At 49.4% G+C, this 19,125-nt stretch overlaps 1 protein-coding gene across 6 annotated transcripts in view; it reads right to left on the minus strand.

Moving 5' to 3' along the window:
• Positions 1 to 19,125, minus strand: part of LOC137425570 (plasma membrane calcium-transporting ATPase 2) — a 211,145-nt gene that overhangs the window by 91,535 nt on the left and 100,485 nt on the right. For 5 of the 6 annotated variants that reach the window (XM_068114130.2, XM_068114133.2, XM_068114129.2 and 2 more), the window contains exons 6-7: positions 17,504 to 17,626; positions 12,839 to 12,955 (exon numbers count right to left, since the gene is read on the minus strand). In XM_068114130.2, the coding sequence (XP_067970231.1) occupies positions 12,839 to 12,955; positions 17,504 to 17,626 (240 nt within the window). The remainder of the gene's footprint in view (positions 1 to 12,838; positions 12,956 to 17,503; positions 17,627 to 19,125) is intronic. The other variant, XM_068114134.2, reaches the window with a different exon arrangement.

A 19,125-nucleotide genomic window follows, 5' to 3' on the forward strand; every position in this document is an offset into this window, starting at 1 on the left:
TTGCAGCAATTGTGGACGTCTTCTTTGAATACCTCATGATGACACGTTACTGTACATATTTTTCAGTTTCGTTTTCTCTGGTGGTTCGTTCATTTATAGGCTTTGCCTATTTCATATTAATACCCATTACAAGAACTTGCTCCTTTGTAGAATTTCCCATTTTGAGTAACATGGAGGTAATCAGTACTACCGTAGTAGATTATACTGTGGCGGACACGGAAGCTCACTGGCGTGGTGACATCATTCCGCGCACCAAGTGGGCGGCGGCCACGCCGAGGGGTAGGCGTGGCCTCAGGATATACACAAGGCGCGCAGCCCGGAGCGCGCCAGTGTTACAGTGAGCTCTTGAATAAAGACTCTTACAAATTACCGCGTTGTCCGCTTCCTCCTTGTTTACAAGCAGCGCGCGTAACGCCGCGCTTTACTGGTGACCCTCGATGTTGGATCTGCCGTAGCGATCCTTCCAAACACGACGCCATTGCCATGCCCAACAACGCGATGTCGGTTAAACTTCCCGAATTTTGGGAGGCCCAGGCCGAAGTTTGGTTCGTCCAAGCCGAAGCCCAGTTTCAGCTTCGGCGCCTCACCAATGACGACATGCGCTACTGCCACGTCGTCGCCTCCCTCGGGCCCGGCACGGCCGCTCGAGTTGTGTCCGTCCTTCGCCACCCACCGGATGGCCACAAGTACGAGGCACTCAAGCGGCTGCTCCTAGCCACGTTTGGCCTCACGGAGGACGCACGGGCTGACCGCCTCCTGGATCTCCCCGAGCTCGGCGACACGCGCCCGTCGGTCCGAATGGACCATATGCTGTCACTGTTGGGCGACGAAGCCCCTGCTTCTCTATTCCGGGCGCTTTTCCGTCGCCAACTTCCAGCACAGGTACGCCTCGCGTTGGCCGGGACCGTGCTAACGGAACCCCGAGCATTGGCCGCCGAGGCGGACAGGTACTTCGCGGCTTCGGACACGCGGGCGAGAGTCGGTGCGGCCCACCTTGTGGATCCCGAGGCCGATGCTGATCCACAGCATCAGCTTCCACAGCATACACAGCATGCTGATATGCACCTCGTGGCCGCCGCCACGCCCCGCCCACCGCCGCGGCGAAAACCGCCACCGCGGGGAAAACCGCCGGCTCCACCGGCCTGGCAGAGCCAGCCGCGCTCCTCCAGCTCCACCACCTGGTGCCGGTTCCACTCCAGGTTCGGCCACGAGGCTCAACAGTGTCATCCGCCATGCTCCTTCGACAGGTCGGGAAACGCCCCGGCCGGCGCTCGATAGTGGCAATGAGCGCCGGCCGTTCGAACAGCCTGCTTTTCATCACGGACACCTTATCCGGGTGCCGTTACCTGTGCGACACAGGAGCGCAGGTGAGTGTCGTTCCTGCCGGTACGTCGGACAAGCACGCCGCGGGCGGGGGCCCCGCGCTGCTTGCCGCAAATGGGACGCCCATCCGTACGTATGGAAAACGCTGCCTCTCTCTGCGGTTCGGAGGGCAGGTTTTCCGATGGTCGTTCGTCACCGCCGACATGCCCATGGCATTGCTTGGCGCGGACTTCCTGTGCGCAAATGGGCTCCTGGTCGACGTAAAGCACAGACGTCTTGTCCAGGCCGAGACGTTCAGCTCGCTCGCTTGTGCGCTGCCCAGCTCGTCGAGCAGCCCACTGGGCGGCTCACCGAGCGGCTTGCCAAGCGGCTTGCTGAACGGTTAGGTTCCGGCCACGTTGATCTGTACGCTTCCAGCAGCGGACGAATTCACCCGCCTCCTCGCCGGCTTCCCGGCCCTCATGCGGCCCACCTTCTCGGCGGGGGCTGTCAAGCACGGGGTGGCCCATCACATCCCCACCGTCGGGCCACCGGTCTACGCCCGGGCACGCCGCCTCGGGCCGACGAAGCTGGCGGTAGCAAAAGCGGAGTTCGCTACCCTGGAGCGACTCGGCATCGTTCGGCGCTCGGAGAGTGCTTGGGCGTCGCCGCTGCACATCGTGCCGAAGCCCGGCGGGGGATGGCGACCGTGCGGGGACTATCGCCATCTCAATGACGCCACCACCCCCGACCGCTACCCCGTCCCCCACATTCAGGACTTTTCCGCCCGTTTGGCGGGCATGTCCTTCTTCTCGAAGGTGGACCTCATACGCGGTTACCATCAGGTCCCCGTCAGGCCGGAGGACGTCCCGAAGACGGCGGTCATCACGCCGTTCGGACTCTTCGAATTCCTGCGGATGCCCTTCGGTCTGAAGAATGCGGCTCAGGCGTTCCAGCGGCTGATGGACAGCGTCCTGCGTGACTTGGATTTTGTATACGTCTACCTGGACGATATCCTCGTCGCCAGCGCGTCCCGTGAAGAGCACCTACACCACCTCCGCATGCTCTTCGAACGCCTGGGCCAGCATTGCCTGATTGTGAACCCCGCAAAGTGCCGGTTCGGTGTCGCCTAACTCGATTTTCTGGGGCACCGCGTCACCAGGCACGGAGCCGTCCCCCTGCCGGCCAAGGTGGAGGCGGTGAAGGGGTTTCCGCGCCCCCGCACAATCAGGGGGCTGCAGGAGTTCCTGGGCATGGTGAACTTTTACCATCGGTTCCTGCCCCGTATCGCCCAGCTTCTGCGCCCCCTGCACGAAGCTCTCCGAGGTAAGCCGGGCAAAGGCGACGTCACCTGGACCGAGCAGATGGACGCGGCGTTCACGGGCGCGAAGCTCGCCTTGGCTAATGCCACCATGCTCGCGCACCCGGCGCCCGATCGCCCTCACCACCGACGCCTCGGACTACGCGGTGGGCACGGTGCACGAGCAATGGGTGCGTGGAGCTTGGCAACCGCTGGCGTTCCTTAGCCGGCAGCTTCGGCTGCCCGAACGCCATTACAGTACCTTCGACCGTGAGTTGCTCGGGCTTCACTTGGCAGTCAGGCACTTCCGCCATCTGCTCGAGGGCCGTGCGTTCACGGCCTTCGTCGACCACAAGCCGCTGGTCTTCGCGATGGGCAAGGTCACCGAGCCGTGGTCGGCCCGGCAGCAGCGTCACCTCTCGGCCGTGTCCGAGTACACAACGGACATCCGGCACGTCGCGGGGAAGGAGAACCCGGTGGCGGATTGCCTTTCCCGGGCCGTCACCCACGCAGTCCACCTCGGCATCGACTATGCCCGGATGGCAGCGGACCAGGCCGCTGACCCCGACATCCAGGCCTTGCGGACCGCCGTCACGGGCCTCCGCGTCACCGAGGTGCCGTTCGACGGCGCGGACGCGGCCCTCTTGTGCGACGTCTCCCTCGGGCGTCCTCGCCCCATCGTGCCCACGGGCTGGCAGCGCCAGGTGTTTGACGCCATCCACGGCCTGTCCCACCCGGGCGCGAGGGCCTCCCAAAGGTTGATCGCTGACAAATTCGTCTGGCATGGCCTCCGGAAGGCCGTCCACGGCTGGGCCAGGACGTGCCACGCGTGCCAGCCCGCCAAGGTGCACCGGCACACCCAGGCCCCGTTGGCCCCGTTTACGGTGCCGGAACGCCGGTTTGACCACGTCCACGTGGACCTGGTGGGACCTCTGCCCCCCTTGCGGGGTTTCACCCACGTCCTCACCATGGTGGACCGCACCACCCGGTGGCCGGAGGCCGTGCCCTTGGCGTCGACGAAGGCGGCGGACGTCGCGCAGGCTTTCATCGCCACCTGGGTCGCCCGGTTTGGTGCCCCCTCAGACATCTCGTCCGACCGCGGCCCCCAGTTCACCTCGGAGCTCTGGGGGGCGGTCGCGCAGGGGCTCGGGGTCCGGCTGCACCGAACCACGGCCTACCACCCCCAGGCTAACGGCCTGTGTGAGCGATTTCACCGCTCATTGAAGGCCGCGCTCCGGGCCACCCTCCGCGACGGCGGCTGGGTCGACAGGCTCCCCTTGGTCCTGCTGGGCCTCCGGAAGGCGCCCAAGGAGGACCTGCGCGCATCTGCGGCAGAGTTGGTCTTCGGGCAACCGCGGCGGAGTTGGTCTTCGGGCAACCACTGAGTGTGCCGGGCGAGTTCCTCCCCGACTCCACGGCACCATGGTCCGTGGCACAGCAGCGCTCCGCTCTGCAGGAGACCGCCCAGAGGTTCGCCCCGGTGCCGACGGCACGCCACGGGCACCCACCGACGCACGTCGCCCCAGAGCTTCGTACGGCGGAGTACGTCTTCGTCCGCCACGATGCCCATCGGACACCACTGCGGCCCCCGTACGACGGGCCTTTCCGCGTGCTGGAGACCGGGGTGAAACACTTCACCCTGGACATCGGCGGTACTCCTGACCGCGTTTCTGTGGCCTGCCTCAAGCCGGCCCACCTCGACGTGGACCACCCACCGCCGGTGGCTCGGCCCCCGCGTCGGGGCCGCCCCCCTGCGGGCGGACCCCCAGCACCGCCCAGCACCGCAGGCACGCCGCCCCCCGATCCGGCACCCATCCCGGGTACAGCCGGGGGCATCCCACCTGGCATCCCTGCACCCCGGACGCCGCCGGTCGCCAGAGGGCACTTCGGCCGGGTCATCCGTTTGCCCCGCAAACTGGCCCTCCAGGTGCGCGGGAATTCTGGGGGGGGGCGCGTGTGGCGGACAAGGAAGCTCACTGGCGTGGTGACATCATTCCGCGCACCAAGTGGGCGGCGGCCACGCCGAGGGGTAGGCGTGTCCTCAGGATATACACCGGGCACGCAGCCCGGAGCGCGCCAGTGTTACAGTGAGCTCTTGAATAAAGACTCTTACAAATTACCGCGTTGTCCGCTTCCTCCTTGTTTACAAGCAGCGCGCGTAACGCCGCGCTTTAATACCAACTAGTATAAATTAGGAGAAAAGATATCAACTAGTAGAAATCATTATACCAACTCGTAGAAAAGTTCGTCAAAAATTGACAGGTTGGAACAGTATATTTGACGGTACAGCCTCGTGAGCATGCCCAAGTATGAAGCTTTGGTCTTACGAATTTTTAGGTCCTCTGGGTCTTTTGGGTTCTCAGGGTATTTTGGGTCCTCTGGGACTTTTGGGTCCTCAGGGTCTTTTGGGTCCTCTGGGTCTTCAGGGTATTTAAGAGTATTTTGGGTCTCCAGGCTCTTTTTGGTCTTCAGGGTCTTTAGAGTCTTCTGGGTCTTCGGAGTTATTGTGGACTTCGGGGTCTTTTGGGTCTTTAAGGGTCTTCAGTGTCTTTTGGGTCTTAGGGGTATTTTTGGTCTTTGGGGTGCATTGGGTCTTCGGGGGCTTTTTGTCTTTTGGGTCTTTGGGGTCTTTTGGTTTTTCTGGGTCTTTGGGGTATTTTGGGGCTTTATTGGTCTTCTGAGTCATTTGGGTCTTTGGGGTATTTAAGGGTCTTTGGGTTATTTTGGGTCTTTGCAGTCTTTTCAGTCATTTGGGTCTTCGGGGTCTGTAAGGGTCTTTGGGTTCTTTTGTGTCTTTGTGGTCTTTTCGTCATTTGGATCTTTGGGGTCTTTAAGGGTCTTTGGGTTATTTTGGGTCTATGCGGTCTTTAAGGTTCTTCGGGTTCGTCTGGGTCTTCGGGTGGGGTATTTTGGGTCTTTTGGATCGTCGGGGTCTTTTTGGTCTTTTGGATCGTCGGGGTCTTTAAGCGTCATTGGGTTCTTTTGAGTCTTTTAGGTGTTTGGGATCTTGTGGTTCCTAAAGTTATTTAAGGATCTACAGGATTTTTTTTGGGTCTTGGGGTCTTTTCAGTCTTCAGGGTATTTTGGATATTTAAGGGTCTACATGGTATTTTGGGTATTTGGGGTCTTTGGGGTATTTTGGATCTTTGTGGTCTTTTTGGTCTTTAAGGGTCTTCAGTGCATTTTTGGGTATTTAAGGGTCTTCAGAGTCCATTGGGTCTTCAGTTTTTTCTGGGTCTTTTGGGGCTTTATGGGTTTTTGGGATATTTTGTGTATTCAGGGCCTTTATGGGTCTTTGGGGTATTTTGAGTCTGAGAGATCTTTTTGGTATTTTGGGTCTTCGGAGTCTTTAATGGTCTTTGGGTTGTTTTGGGGTATTTGGGGTATTTTCAGTCTTTGGGGTCTTTATGATATTTTGGGTCTTCAGGGTATTTTGGGTCTTCGAGGTCTTTGGGGGTATTCTGGGAATTTTGGATCTTTGCGTTATTTTGGGTCTTTCAGGGTCTTCAGGGTATTTTGGATCTTTAAGGGTCTTCAGGGTCTTTGGGGTCTTTTAGGTCCTCATATTTTGGCTTATATGGGTATTTTAAGGTCGTTGGGATATTTTCGGTATTTTGGGTCCTTGGGGTCTTTTGGTTCCTCTGGGTATTTTGGGTATTTAGGGGTATTTGAGTTTTTTGTATCTTCGGGGTCTTTTGGATCCTTGAGGTCTTTTGTTTCCTCTGGGTATTTTGGTTCTTCAGGATTTTTTGGGTCTTTGGGGTATTTTGGGGCTTTAAGAGTCTTCTGGGGTTTTTTCAGTCTTTAGGACATTTTGGGTCTTTTCGATATTTTGGGTCTTCGGTGTCTTTTGGGTCTTCGAGGTTTTCAGGGTCTTTTGGGTCTTTGGTGTCTTTTCAATATTTTGGATATTTAAGGATCATTGGGGGTATTTTGGGTCTTCAGGGTCTTTTTGGCCTTAAGGGACTTTTTGGTATTTAAGGGTCTTCAGGGTTATTTGGATCTTTTAGGTCGTCCAGGGGTCAGGGAGGGGGAGGTCTTTTGAGTCCTCTGCGTACTTTGGGTTAAGTATTTCAGGTTACAATTGTAGGTGGTGTCAGATCAGCTGTCCAACCAATGGGTGAAGAGCGGACATCAATACATACATACATACATACATAATCACAAACACTTGCTCCATTATATATAAATATATATCTATATAAGATGTGACATGTTTCCTGCTATCTAATCAGGCAGTACCCAATCAAGGTGCCATTTGGTTTTTAACATTTCGGAACCTTACTCCAAACCATCCCCCAACCAAAACCATGGTCTTTTCTACCCCTGTAACCCCCCTTTCCCTACCTCAATCCCTTCAAATTCCAAATTTCCAGTTTTCCTTCCTGAGAATTTCCTTCTGTATCCATCCTGTCCACCCCATGCATACTTCCTGACCCTCATTTGTCCAAGTCTCCCTATAATTTTGTCCTTCAACCCTGCTGTTCATGTTTCTCCTCTCTCCCCCCCCCCCCCCCCGCTTTTTTTTTTCTTCCTCTCTCTCTCTCTTCTCTTCTCTTCTCTTCTCTTCTCTTCTCTTCTCTCTCTCTCCCCTGTTCCTTTTGTCCAGATGCATTCAGTGTCTAGCTCTTACGTGAGTTTTAAATCTATGTACAAATATATAGTAACTGCTTCCATGTATTATCAACTGAAAGGTGACGAAGTACCCAGATTGTTGTGCGTGGGAAGCAAAACGAAGCCGATGTTTAGCCACTGCTGTTGTACTTCAGGGTGATGAAGAGAGGACATTCAAAACATCGACTTCATTTTGCTTCCCAATACGGTTAGCATATGTCAATGGAGACCAAGACTAGCTGAGAGAGTCTTGCATTCCGCATTACTGTCTTCACAATAATATACGAGTTCTGCTGCAAGGAACTTCAATTCACAAGGAAGCCATTTGACCCATCAAGCCTGCGCTTTGTGCGAGGAAGCCTTCTTAAATGCTGAGCGTCAAGCAAGGAAGCAGCACGTACCATTTTTAGTCTTTGGTATGACTCGGCCAGAGTCGGGTTCGAACCACAGACCTCCAAGACTCAGAGCAGATGCTCCAGCCATTACACCACTGAATCCTCAAAGTGTGTATTACAAAGACTTCTCTATGTCTAGCAGGGCGTCCATTGCAAGTCGTCAACATTTCTGTGGCCGATAACCAACCATGGACAGGTCACCAGCTAGAGGTGACGGGAGGAAATGGGATTTTCCCCAGGGTACCGCCACAGAATGGCCGACGCTTTGAAAGGTAACCGTGAGGTCTTTAATGTCCACCAGCCAATGCAAGCAAATGGGGAACTCGGTTTGTAGTGATGTTGGGAATGAAAAGGTGACAGCTTATAGTCAGGTTGGGAAGCGAATCCAAACTCGGCTGCGAAATGAGTATGAGCTACATCTGAGCTATCCTGTCAGCCAGCTTCTAAATTATGCCGGATGAAAATGCAGCAAACAGCATCATGTGAACCTAATTGACATTTATTCTGGGCCTTTCCGAGTCCTTACAGATTGGGGTGTGTCTATTAGCAACCGTCAAAACCGTTCAGAGTGTCATGTCAGGTGCATTCCACCTCTGATGAATGGCACAACTGAAAAATATTGCATCAGCAGGATGTAGAGCGGGTTCCTGCGATGTCACTCATAAATAAAAACAATCTGTATATTTTACTTTTTTTTGTGTGTACAAGATCGAGGCTCGTGTAAGAGCTAACATTGATCACAAAAAGACAAACTGACACATAAAACACATAAAGGGAGCGGAAGAACAAGATGGAGAGCAGGGACATTGGGAGATCTGTGGGAGGGAGAGGGCTTGGGGGGATGAGGCACGGGAAGGGGAGGGGGGAGAAGTATAAAACACAAGGACACCGCTAGGACTTCCAGGAAAGAAGTTGGTATTTTAAAAAAGTGGATTTGGGGTGAAATTAGCGGGGGTAGAAAAGATCAAGGTTTTGGATGGAGGAGGATAATAGATGGTGGTGAACAGCTGTTTTAAAGACCTGGAGGGAGGAGTGGGATTGAAGGGAGTGGGGGAGTTTGTTCCAGAGGCGGGAGAAAAGAGAAAAGAGCTAGAAAACCATGTTCTTTCTTTTATAGTCGATCAATCATTATTGAACAGTAAGAAGTTTTTACTTCTGCCTTTTTTAGAAGCGTACAACTTGATGTGAAGCGCACCAAATCGTACCGGTTTCATTTCCAAACAACGTTTTCCTAGGGAATCTGCTTCACTTCAAAGAATATTCAATTGTGAATAAGTTTGTTGGTAAAAACGAGAACTTCACACAATGTTTCCTCCATTTTGACTCGTACCACTTGTGTTGGTTGGTACGTCCTGCATCGTCACAAGGATTTTCTCAGACATGAAAGAGCCAGGTTGAGATTTGAGATGTTCCATGATGGAAATGCAATGCCCGAACCGAGCCATTCCGAGACCCAAGACGAGGATTCACCTGACCATAGTGGCAAAGGGCCATTGGATCTCCACCGCTCAGGTACACCAAGACAATAACGCCATGAGGATTCCTTCAATGTATACAGACATTTACATTCTACATAGTAAACCTGCCTGAAATAAAGATTTTAATAAACACAAACCAGCCTATTTGAGTCGCCTGCATGATGAAGGCCTCCCTCCGTTCATGTCGAGGGATGTTTGTCATACTTTTCGAGAGGTCCTCAGGCAGAATGGTGAGCAGCTGTGGGAATGAAATACGCATCGGCACAAGCCTTCAATGCGGTAAACCAGTTGGTAAAGAAAATTATAAGAGATCGTACGATTGTTCAATGTTTGGCCATCTTCAAGCTCTGTTTAGAAGAAGCCATCCAAGAAAAGGTAATCATTATTCCATGCTTTTTGAAAAAGATTGCATTGTAATTGGCTCCGTCGGTCTGTCTGTCTGTTTGTCCGTCCGTCAGACACGCTATCCCATCCTAAGAGATTGTGCAGAATTTCACCAAACCTGGTACTTATTATCACCATAAGGTACAAAGGTGCAACAGCAGTATAATTTTTGGCCCCTGTCCCCTGGGGTGGGGTCAAAAGGTGAAATTCCCAAAAATCCAATGGTGGGCATATTTTTAAGCATTTTAAAATGAAACTGTATATACAATCAACATTTGGGGATGTATGAAATAAGTAGCGATTTTTGGATTTCATCCCTGGTTCATACCCCAGGGGTTGGTATTTACGGTCGCAGGGGTCAAAACGGAATTTTTTTTAATTTTTTTTTTTTTCCTGGTGGAACCTTGTGCCATCTTTCAACTTTTCTTTCGCTGGGAAGCTTGGGGATTTGCGATGGTGTGCCATTGACTTCATTCTAATTTTCATTGTAGACGGTCAAGATTTGGGAAAATGCATTTAGGCATAGGTTGGTCAATTCTACAAAAATATGAGATGAGTTGCATCCCAAATAGCAATATTTCATTGATTCAACATTACCAGATCAGTAACACCGCTAATACAACATTGACGTTGAAGCAACGTCACCTTATCCATGATGGAGAAAATCATTGATTCAACATTGAATCAATGTAACTGTCAACAATAGTGCCACAAATATATAATTACACCTTGCTATCTGGGATACTCGTGAAGTTGGTATAAAATTAGAGGAATGTTGATGAGGCCAAAATGACACCAACATATGAGCAAGAGAAGCACATTGTGCTCCTAATGCCGATATATCAAGGATCAGTATCTTGAACTGATCAGTATTAAACACAACTTAATAGCAACAAGAAAAAGAGCAATCAGAGATTGGAAACCCTCGCCAGGTTGTATTTGCAGTGGTTTTTAAGGCTTTTGTATTAAAACAAATGTGGCGGCCGAACCACGTGACCGATGACGTCATCATTTTTTTTCTCCACTAATTTATTCCGAGATTATGCTCAAGAAATTTCATCTTGATCAGATGACGTTTTGTACTCGTCAAATTATGACGTCATAATGGAGGCATCTATGACATCATCATTCACTGATGTTATTCCCCATGGAGAGTTCTTTACAATGAGCTGTGTCTCAATTTTTTCTATTCAGCACTTTCAGAGATATAGATGTGCAAAGTTTTTTGGTTTTTCCAAGATGGGATCATAACCACGTAACCGATGACGTCATCATTTATATTTTTTCACCACCAATTTATGCCTACATGGCGATCAAGAAATTTCATCTGGATAGGATGAAGTTTTGTACTTGTCAAATTATGACGTCATAATGGACGCACCTATGACATCATCATTAACATATTTTATTCCCCATGAAGAGTTCTTTACAATGAGCCATGTCTCTATTTTTTCTATTCAGCGCCTTGGGAGATATAGAGGTGCAAATGTTTTCGTTTTTTCCAAGATGGCTGCCGAACCACGTGACCTATGATGTCATAATTATCATAAAAAAATTATACAGGTGGAATTGTACCTACGGTGAAAATTTCCTGTCAATGGGACCAACGGTTGCAGAGAAAATCATATTTATTCTGTGCGGACAAACAGACAAACAGACAGACAGACAAACGGACTCAAATGCAATACCCTCTCCTCTGGCGAGGGTAACTCGAACAGCATACGGTAGAGCGCACACCTCCACCAGGCTGAACAGTTTACGTTTTGTTTGTACTGGCCGGATAGGCACCTGAACCAAAATCCAATCGGCTTATTCTTGTCACCAAACCAACTCATCCACCTAGTTTTGTCATAACTCGTCCACAACCTTTTGAAATATACATGCTATATTATATATCATGTTGGCCCCATCGCTCAATGGTTAAGAAACTCTCGGATCCGGATCCGACCTTGGAACTTCACCAAAATCGAATCCTTTTATCCTTATCACACACGTAACCTGTTCACTCAATTTTGTCCGAATCCGTCCACGACTTTTTGAGATATCCTGTTCACAGACACACAAACAGACAGACAGGAGTGAAAACATAACCTCTGCTCATCTTCGCTGATGGAAGTAACAGATATCTCAAGGGCCTCTGGTTCACAATACAGAGTAGTGCTCCATTGTACTTACTAGCAACGGTACCCGCCCTATGGGCGGGGCTTCAATTGGGGGCGGGGCTTCAATTGTGAGGCCCAAATGAAAAGGAAAAATATCAGAATTTGAAAGCTTTTTAAATTTTTAACGATTTATATAAACATCCGTTAAATCATATCACACGCAAATCATCCAAATTTAAGCAGTATTTGTACAATTTCAATAAAAGCCACATCACTGTGCATATCGGTAAAAATTATTCCATCGTGTTTGGATAAACTGGAAAATTGGAAAATTGGAAAAATTGGAAAAATTGGAAAATTGGGAAAAAATTGGAAAAACAATATAGCCTATTTTACTCCAGGGGGTCCCAGGATTACCCACCCAAAATTTCGTTGCGATCGATTCAGCCGTTTTTGCGGTACCTCGGAACAGACAGATAGACAGACGGACATTTGGTGAATTAAGATGTAGGCCATGAAGAGATGAAGGTACCAAGATAAAGCTTAAAAAAATGTAAAGGTATTCTTTGCCAATGGAGGTCAATGTGCTCAACACAGGTTGTGTCCGTTAATACTGAGGAGTTCAAGAGGTTGAGCCTTTTACCAAACAGAATCACAGAAAAGGAACACTTGCTGGATAAGAGGGGTTGGGACACAGGGGTTGATAAGATAAGTTGATGAGTTGATAAGAGGGATAAGAGGGGGACACAAGAGGGGTTGGTCATGTCCAGTCATGACCAGAAAATCCTTCGTTAGAGAACTTTAATCCTACAAGGCAGAATGAGTTTAAGACGCACCCTTATGTAAACCTTCCTTTTATGGGATAAAATGGCAAAAGATTCCTGTTCCTCATGGGGAAATGTCTCAACACATCCAGAGAATCTCCCGGCTAAGCGTGAGATATAAAGAACGTCCGTTAAACGAAATATCACTCGATCGACCACTTCTTCCTGGTGTGCATTTATCAAATAACCAATCGCCCTCCCTAGGTGCAAGATTTCTGCTCACCTCTGCCTCTTTGTCTCCCTTCGCTCAAATCTCACATCGACCATCATTCACCCAAAAGAGTTCACCTGATCGATACCGTGCTCACCTGTTCGATACCATCCATCAACCCACATGCAAATCCTCCGACACAGTCATTAAGGTCTTCAACAAGCCTCGACATCTTCCTATAAGGAGCAATGACTTATCAACAAATGTCAATGCACAGCGCTGACATACCATTGAAGAGATCTGCGGTTCCACCCACCACGTCCCCACTTGGAGATGTTGTGTCAGAGGTGGAGGGAAGGGGATAGATCACAGCGGGATTGTGGCAGGAAGAAGAACAAGCTGCAGCTACAGGTTGGGAGGCAGGGGAGTGAGAAGCAGGTTTATTTGTATATTTACTGCCAGGCAAAGCAGGGAAAACACTTTGCAGGAAAAGACATGTGGTAAGAAGAAGGAGGGGAAGCTCCATTCAATTTGAATGATGTTTCAGGGTAGAGAAACTGGGCTTTTAACCAGGAAGGGCTTCTATCATTGGTCTATGTAAGACGTACCCGTTGGAGGCAGGTAAACATACCCAGGAATTAGGCTACTTCCCCAACTTTTCTGTGAGTACAGACCTATCAATCTGACAGATACTCTGTCTGGAGGATGAAGACTTAAAAAATGGCCTTTTTGGTGGCTCGGATTCATCTTACCCTGACTGACAGCTTCGACCCATGGTCTCCAGCAGATGCCGCAAAAAATCCTGCAATACTTGCAACTATTTATTCAACTCTCTCACTCTCTGCTCACCTTCACTCTTTCATTCCTCTTTTCTCCCGCCTCTGTAACAAACTCCATCACTTTATTCAATCCCACTCCTCCCTCCAGGTTTTTAAAACAGCTGTCCACCACCATCTCTTATCTTCCCCCATCCAAAACCTTGATCTTATCTACCCCTGTTAAACCACCCCAGATCCACTTTTTTGAAATACCAACTTCTTTCCTCGAAGTCCTAGTAGTGTCCATGTGTTTTATACCTCTCACCCCCCCCCCCCACCCCTCCCCCACCCCCTTTCCCATGCCCTCCCCCCCCCCAAGCCCTCTCCCTCCCACAGATCTCCCCATGTCCCTGCTCTCAAATGTTGTGCTTGTGTGCTTCCCCCTCTCCCCATCTTGTCTACCGCTCCCTTTATTATATGGAGCGGTAGACAAGACCGCTCTGTGTCCGGATCTGTGTCCGTTTTTTTTGTTTTTTTTGCGATTAAAGTTAGCTCTTCCACGAGCCTCGATCTTCTATACAAAAAAAAGAAAGAAAAAAGTACCTTTAGAAGGTAGTTTAGTTGTTACCTTTTTTACCCAACAACTAAACTACCTTTGTTTCAAGATAGTTTAGTTGTTCGACAGTGGGAATGATTTATGGGAATGTGATCAGTGTATTCTTTTTGGTGATGGTAGATGCGTGACATCATTGTCATTTCCTTTAAATAAATACATAAATAAATAAATAAATAAAAGGTCCTGCGTTAGATTTTGTTTCGTGGATTGAGGAATTGTAAGCACGTTTTCCTGCTATTTGCAGTCATAAGTGGTGTGTGGACAGTTTTGACTTCTACAGAAGTCCACGACGTATAGCTCCGAGTGCATTATTTGAGTGCACAGAAACATCGTGTCCATCGATTGTTTCTAACACACGTGCCATAGGAGCTCGTCTGATGTTACACAAGACATTGCATATGGCTGCAGGCTTGGTCTATTATGATCACTTTGTGACAAAGGCTGGGCCTTCAGGAGGTTATTTCTTTTCTTTTTGCAACCACTGCCATTCCAGAAGTAGCCATTAGGACATGGCGGGCACTGTTCGATGCAACGGTCGTGTTGACGGATGAATCGTTTCGCACAAGCACCAGGTTTTGTGCCATTGGTGAAACCACCGGGATCCTTCTGCCATCCCACGATTGTCTGTTAATATTGTGTCACGTGACCTCTTGGGATCTCCCAACCTTTTGGCCAGGCAGCATCAGTGTTTGGGCTGCAGCCATTGCAAATGTTGAATGTTTGTTGTTTTTTTAACATTCAGATTACTGAGAACGACATGTATGGGGTTAATAAAGTGGTGTTGAGTTTGTAACTTTCCATAAATAAAGCTGACTTGCTGTCCAATATACATTCATTCATGAATGTAAAATACCTCACTGCTCCATAGGAAGAGCAACGATGCCACATCTACGAGGGCACGTCCACCAAATCCAAATTATTCACATCAGTCAAGTTTTGAATCATGATCGCTTCAGAGGCTATTTCCCGGTCTGTAACTGCGTTTTCATAGGCTACTTCCTGGTCTGTAACTGCCTTTTTATAGGCTACTTCCTGGTCTTTAACTGCCTTTTCATAGGCGACTTCCTGGTCTGTAACTGCCTTTTTATAGGCTACTTCCCGGTCTGTAACTGCCTTTTCATAGGCGACTTCCTGGTCTGTAACTGCCTTTTTATAGGCTACTTCCCGGTCTGTAACTGCCTTTTCATAGGATACTTCCTGGTCTGTAACTGCCTTTTCAATTTTCATAGGCTACATCCTGGTCTGTAACTGCCTTTTCGTAGGCTACTTCCTGGTCTGTAACTGCCTTTTTGTAGGCTACTTCCCAGTTTGTAACAGCCTGTTCATAGGCATCTTCCCGGTCTGTAACTGCCTTTTCATAGGCAACTTCCTGGTCTGTAACCGCCTATTTGTAGGCTACTTCCTGGTCTGTAACTGCCTTTTCGTAGGCTACTTCCCAGTTTGTAACAGCCTGTTCATAGGCATCTTCCCAGTCTGCAACTGCCTTTTCATAGGCTACTTCCCGGTCCGTAACTGCCTTTTCATAGGCTACTTCCCGGTCTGCAACTGCCTTTTCATAGGCAACTTCCCGGTCTGCAACTGCCTTTTTAAAGGCTACTTCCCGGTCCGTAACTGCCTTTTCGTCGGCTATTTCCCAGTTTGTAACAGCCTGTTCATAGGCAACTTCCCGGTCTGCAACTGCCTTTTCGTCGGCTATTTCCCAGTTTGTAACAGCCTGTTCATAGGCAACTTCCCGGTCTGCAACTGCCTTTTTAAAGGCTACTTCCTGGTCTGCAACTGCCTTTTTAAAGGCTACTTCCTGGTCTGCAACTGCCTTTTTAAAGGCTACTTCCTGGTCTGCAACTGCCTTTTTAAAGGCTACTTCCTGGTCTGCAACTGCCTTTTTAAAGGCAACTTCCCGGTCCGTAACTGCCTTTTCGTCGGCTATTTCCCAGTTTGTAACAGCCTGTTCATAGGCAACTTCCCGGTCTGCAACTGCCTTTTTAAAGGCTACTTCCTGGTCTGCAACTGCCTTTTTAAAGGCTACTTCCTGGTCTGCAACTGCCTTTTTAAAGGCTACTTCCTGGTCTGCAACTGCCTTTTTAAAGGCTACTTCCTGGTCTGCAACTGCCTTTTTAAAGGCTACTTCCTGGTCTGCAACTGCCTTTTTAAAGGCTACTTCCCGGTCTGCAACTGCCTTTTTAAAGGCTACTTCCTGGTCTGCAACTGCCTTTTTAAAGGCTACTTCCCGGTCTGCAACTGCCTTTTTAAAGGCTACTTCCCGGTCTGCAACTGCCTTTTTAAAGGCTACTTCCCGGTCCGTAACTGCCTTTTCGTCGGCTATTTCCCAGTTTAACAGCCTGTTCATAGGCAACTTCCCGGTCTGCAACTGCCTTTTTAAAGGCTACTTCCCGGTCTGCAACTGCCTTTTTAAAGGCTACTTCCCGGTCCGTAACTGCCTTTTCGTCGGCTATTTCCCAGTTTAACAGCCTGTTCATAGGCAACTTCCCGGTCTGCAACTGCCTTTTTAAAGGCTACTTCCCGGTCTGCAACTGCCTTTTTAAAGGCTACTTCCCAGTTTGTAACAGCCTGTTCATAGGCAACTTCCCGGTCTGCAACTGCCTTTTCGTCGGCTATTTCCCAGTTTGTAACAGCCTGTTCATAGGCAACTTCCCGGTCCGTAACTGCCTTTTCGTCGGCTATTTCCCAGTTTGTAACAGCCTGTTCATAGGCAACTTCCCGGTCTGCAACTGCCTTTTTAAAGGCTACTTCCCGGTCTGCAACTGCCTTTTTAAAGGCTACTTCCCGGTCCGTAACTGCCTTTTCGTCGGCTATTTCCCAGTTTGTAACAGCCTGTTCATAGGCAACTTCCCGGTCCGTAACTGCCTTTTCGTCGGCTATTTCCCAGTTTGTAACAGCCTGTTCATAGGCAACTTCCCGGTCTGCAACTGCCTTTTTAAAGGCTACTTCCCGGTCTGCAACTGCCTTTTTAAAGGCTACTTCCCGGTCCGTAACTGCCTTTTCGTCGGCTATTTCCCAGTTTAACAGCCTGTTCATAGGCAACTTCCCGGTCTGCAACTGCCTTTTCATAGGCAACTTCCCGGTCCGTAACTGCCTTTTCGTCGGCTATTTCCCAGTTTGTAACAGCCTGTTCATAGGCAACTTTCCGGTCTGCAACTGCCTTTTCGTCGGCTATTTCCCAGTTTGTAACAGCCTGTTCATAGGCAACTTCCCGGTCTGCAACTGCCTTTTTAAAGGCTACTTCCCGGTCCGTAACTGCCTTTTCGTCGGCTATTTCCCAGTTTAACAGCCTGTTCATAGGCAACTTCCCGGTCCGTAACTGCCTTGTCTCGTCATTTGTCCGATATTGTGAGGATTCTGACATCAAATTTAATTAAACGAGAATCTGCAACACGACTTATATAATTACTCTGGGATGAATGTGACAGTTACTTGGCAATGGCCTTTCGGCCTTGTTTGATGAAAAGTTGGATGAAAACAAATAATCGTGTTCTTAATTCTAACAATCAGATATGAATTAGACCATTAGAAAGTCGGGTTTCTCAGGGTGTAGGTCCTATGTTCGAATCCAGTCTCTACCTGCATCAGTCGGTTCTTGCAATGCTTCGCCAGCTCCCAAAAGAGTGAATATGATTCCAGTTTGCGAATTCACCCCAACAGCCGTGACAAGCATCCGTCCAGATCCTTCCATAACGTGCGTGCCTGGGGAAGAGAGGGACTTATCAGTTTTAATATGTCCATGTGGTCAGTTTCAGCATCCAAGGTTCTTTGGGGCCACTATACCATGTTCTTTCATATATAGCACAAGACTATGGGGTAACATCATTGGCTGAGGATGCAGCTCTGCCGCGGATGCAGTGCCCTCGATAGGTCAGGGCAGTAATTTGGTCAAAGTGCCGGCGATAGCTCGCCTGCTCGTTGCGAAGGACACCATGAGGTCTTTAACATCCACCAACTAATGCTGGCAAACAGGGAGCCCGTTTTAACGTCCATCGGAGGGATGGCACACATCTGATGAATTACCCTGTTTGTGAATCACTCGGATGATAATAATAATAATAATAATTCATTTATTTTGTATAGCGCTTTTCCAGAAGCCCAAAGGCGCTTTGACAGAGTGGAAAACATAATGCATAACAATACATGAAAACAACAATTGCAAAAAGACAAGAATCAAGAAAACAAACAGCAGCGATATACGGCATATATATAAGACAAGAATCAAAAAGACAAGACAAGAATCAATAGGGAAATATTTAAAGCAAAAGGAGGGAGAAGGAGAAGAGATAGTCAGGGGTTAAATGCTGTGGGTTGAATGTTGAATGCAGCGTTGAACAGGTGGGTCTTTAGTGATGTTTTGAATGTGGTGAGTGAGGAGGAGTCTCTGATGGTGTGAGGTAGTGAGTTCCAGAGGGTGGGAGCAGCGATGGAGAAGGCCCTGTCCCCCCAGGATCTGAATTTGGTCCGGATGGAGGGGGTCAGGAGGTTGGTACCAGCAGAGCGGAGGTTGCGGGTGGGAGTGTGTCTGGAGAGGAGGTCAGCCAGGTAGGATGGGGCCAGGTTATGGAGGGCTTTGTATGTCAAGAGGAGGATTTTGTACTGGATTCTCTGGGGGATGGGGAGCCAGTGAAGCTTGTAAAGGACGGGGGTGATGTGGTCACGGGTCCGGGAATGAGTGAGTAGACGGGCAGCGGAGTTCTGAATGTATTGGAGTTTATTGGTGATTTTTGAGGGTGAACCATAGAGGAGGCTATTGCAGTAGTCCAGACGGGAGGTGATGAAGGCGTGGATGAGGGTTTCTGCAGCCGTGGAGGAGAGGGATGAGCGGAGACGGGCAATGTTTTTCAGGTGAAAGAAGGCTGACTTTGTGATCTGTTTAGTGTATTTGTCGAAGGAAAGGGTTTGGTCAAAGATGACGCCAAGATTCCGGATGTGAGGGGAGGTGGATACTGGGATACCGTCGATGTTGAGGGCAAAGTTATGGGTGGATTTTGTGAGCGTTTTTGGGCCAATGATGATTATTTCAGATTTATCACAGTTAAGCTTGAGGAAGTTGATTTGAAGCCAGGATTTTATTTCAGTGATGCAGTTTGTCAGGATAGAGTGGGTGTCGGTGGAGACGGACTTGGTGGAGATGAAAAGCTGGATGTCATCGGCGAAGCAGTGGAATTGGAGACCATGACGGCGGATTAAGTGACCGA

This window comes from Myxine glutinosa, chromosome 4 (genome assembly GCF_964187855.1).
Source record: "Myxine glutinosa chromosome 4, kmMyxGlut1.1, whole genome shotgun sequence".
In the NCBI taxonomy this organism is placed as follows: Eukaryota; Metazoa; Chordata; class Myxini; order Myxiniformes; family Myxinidae; genus Myxine; species Myxine glutinosa.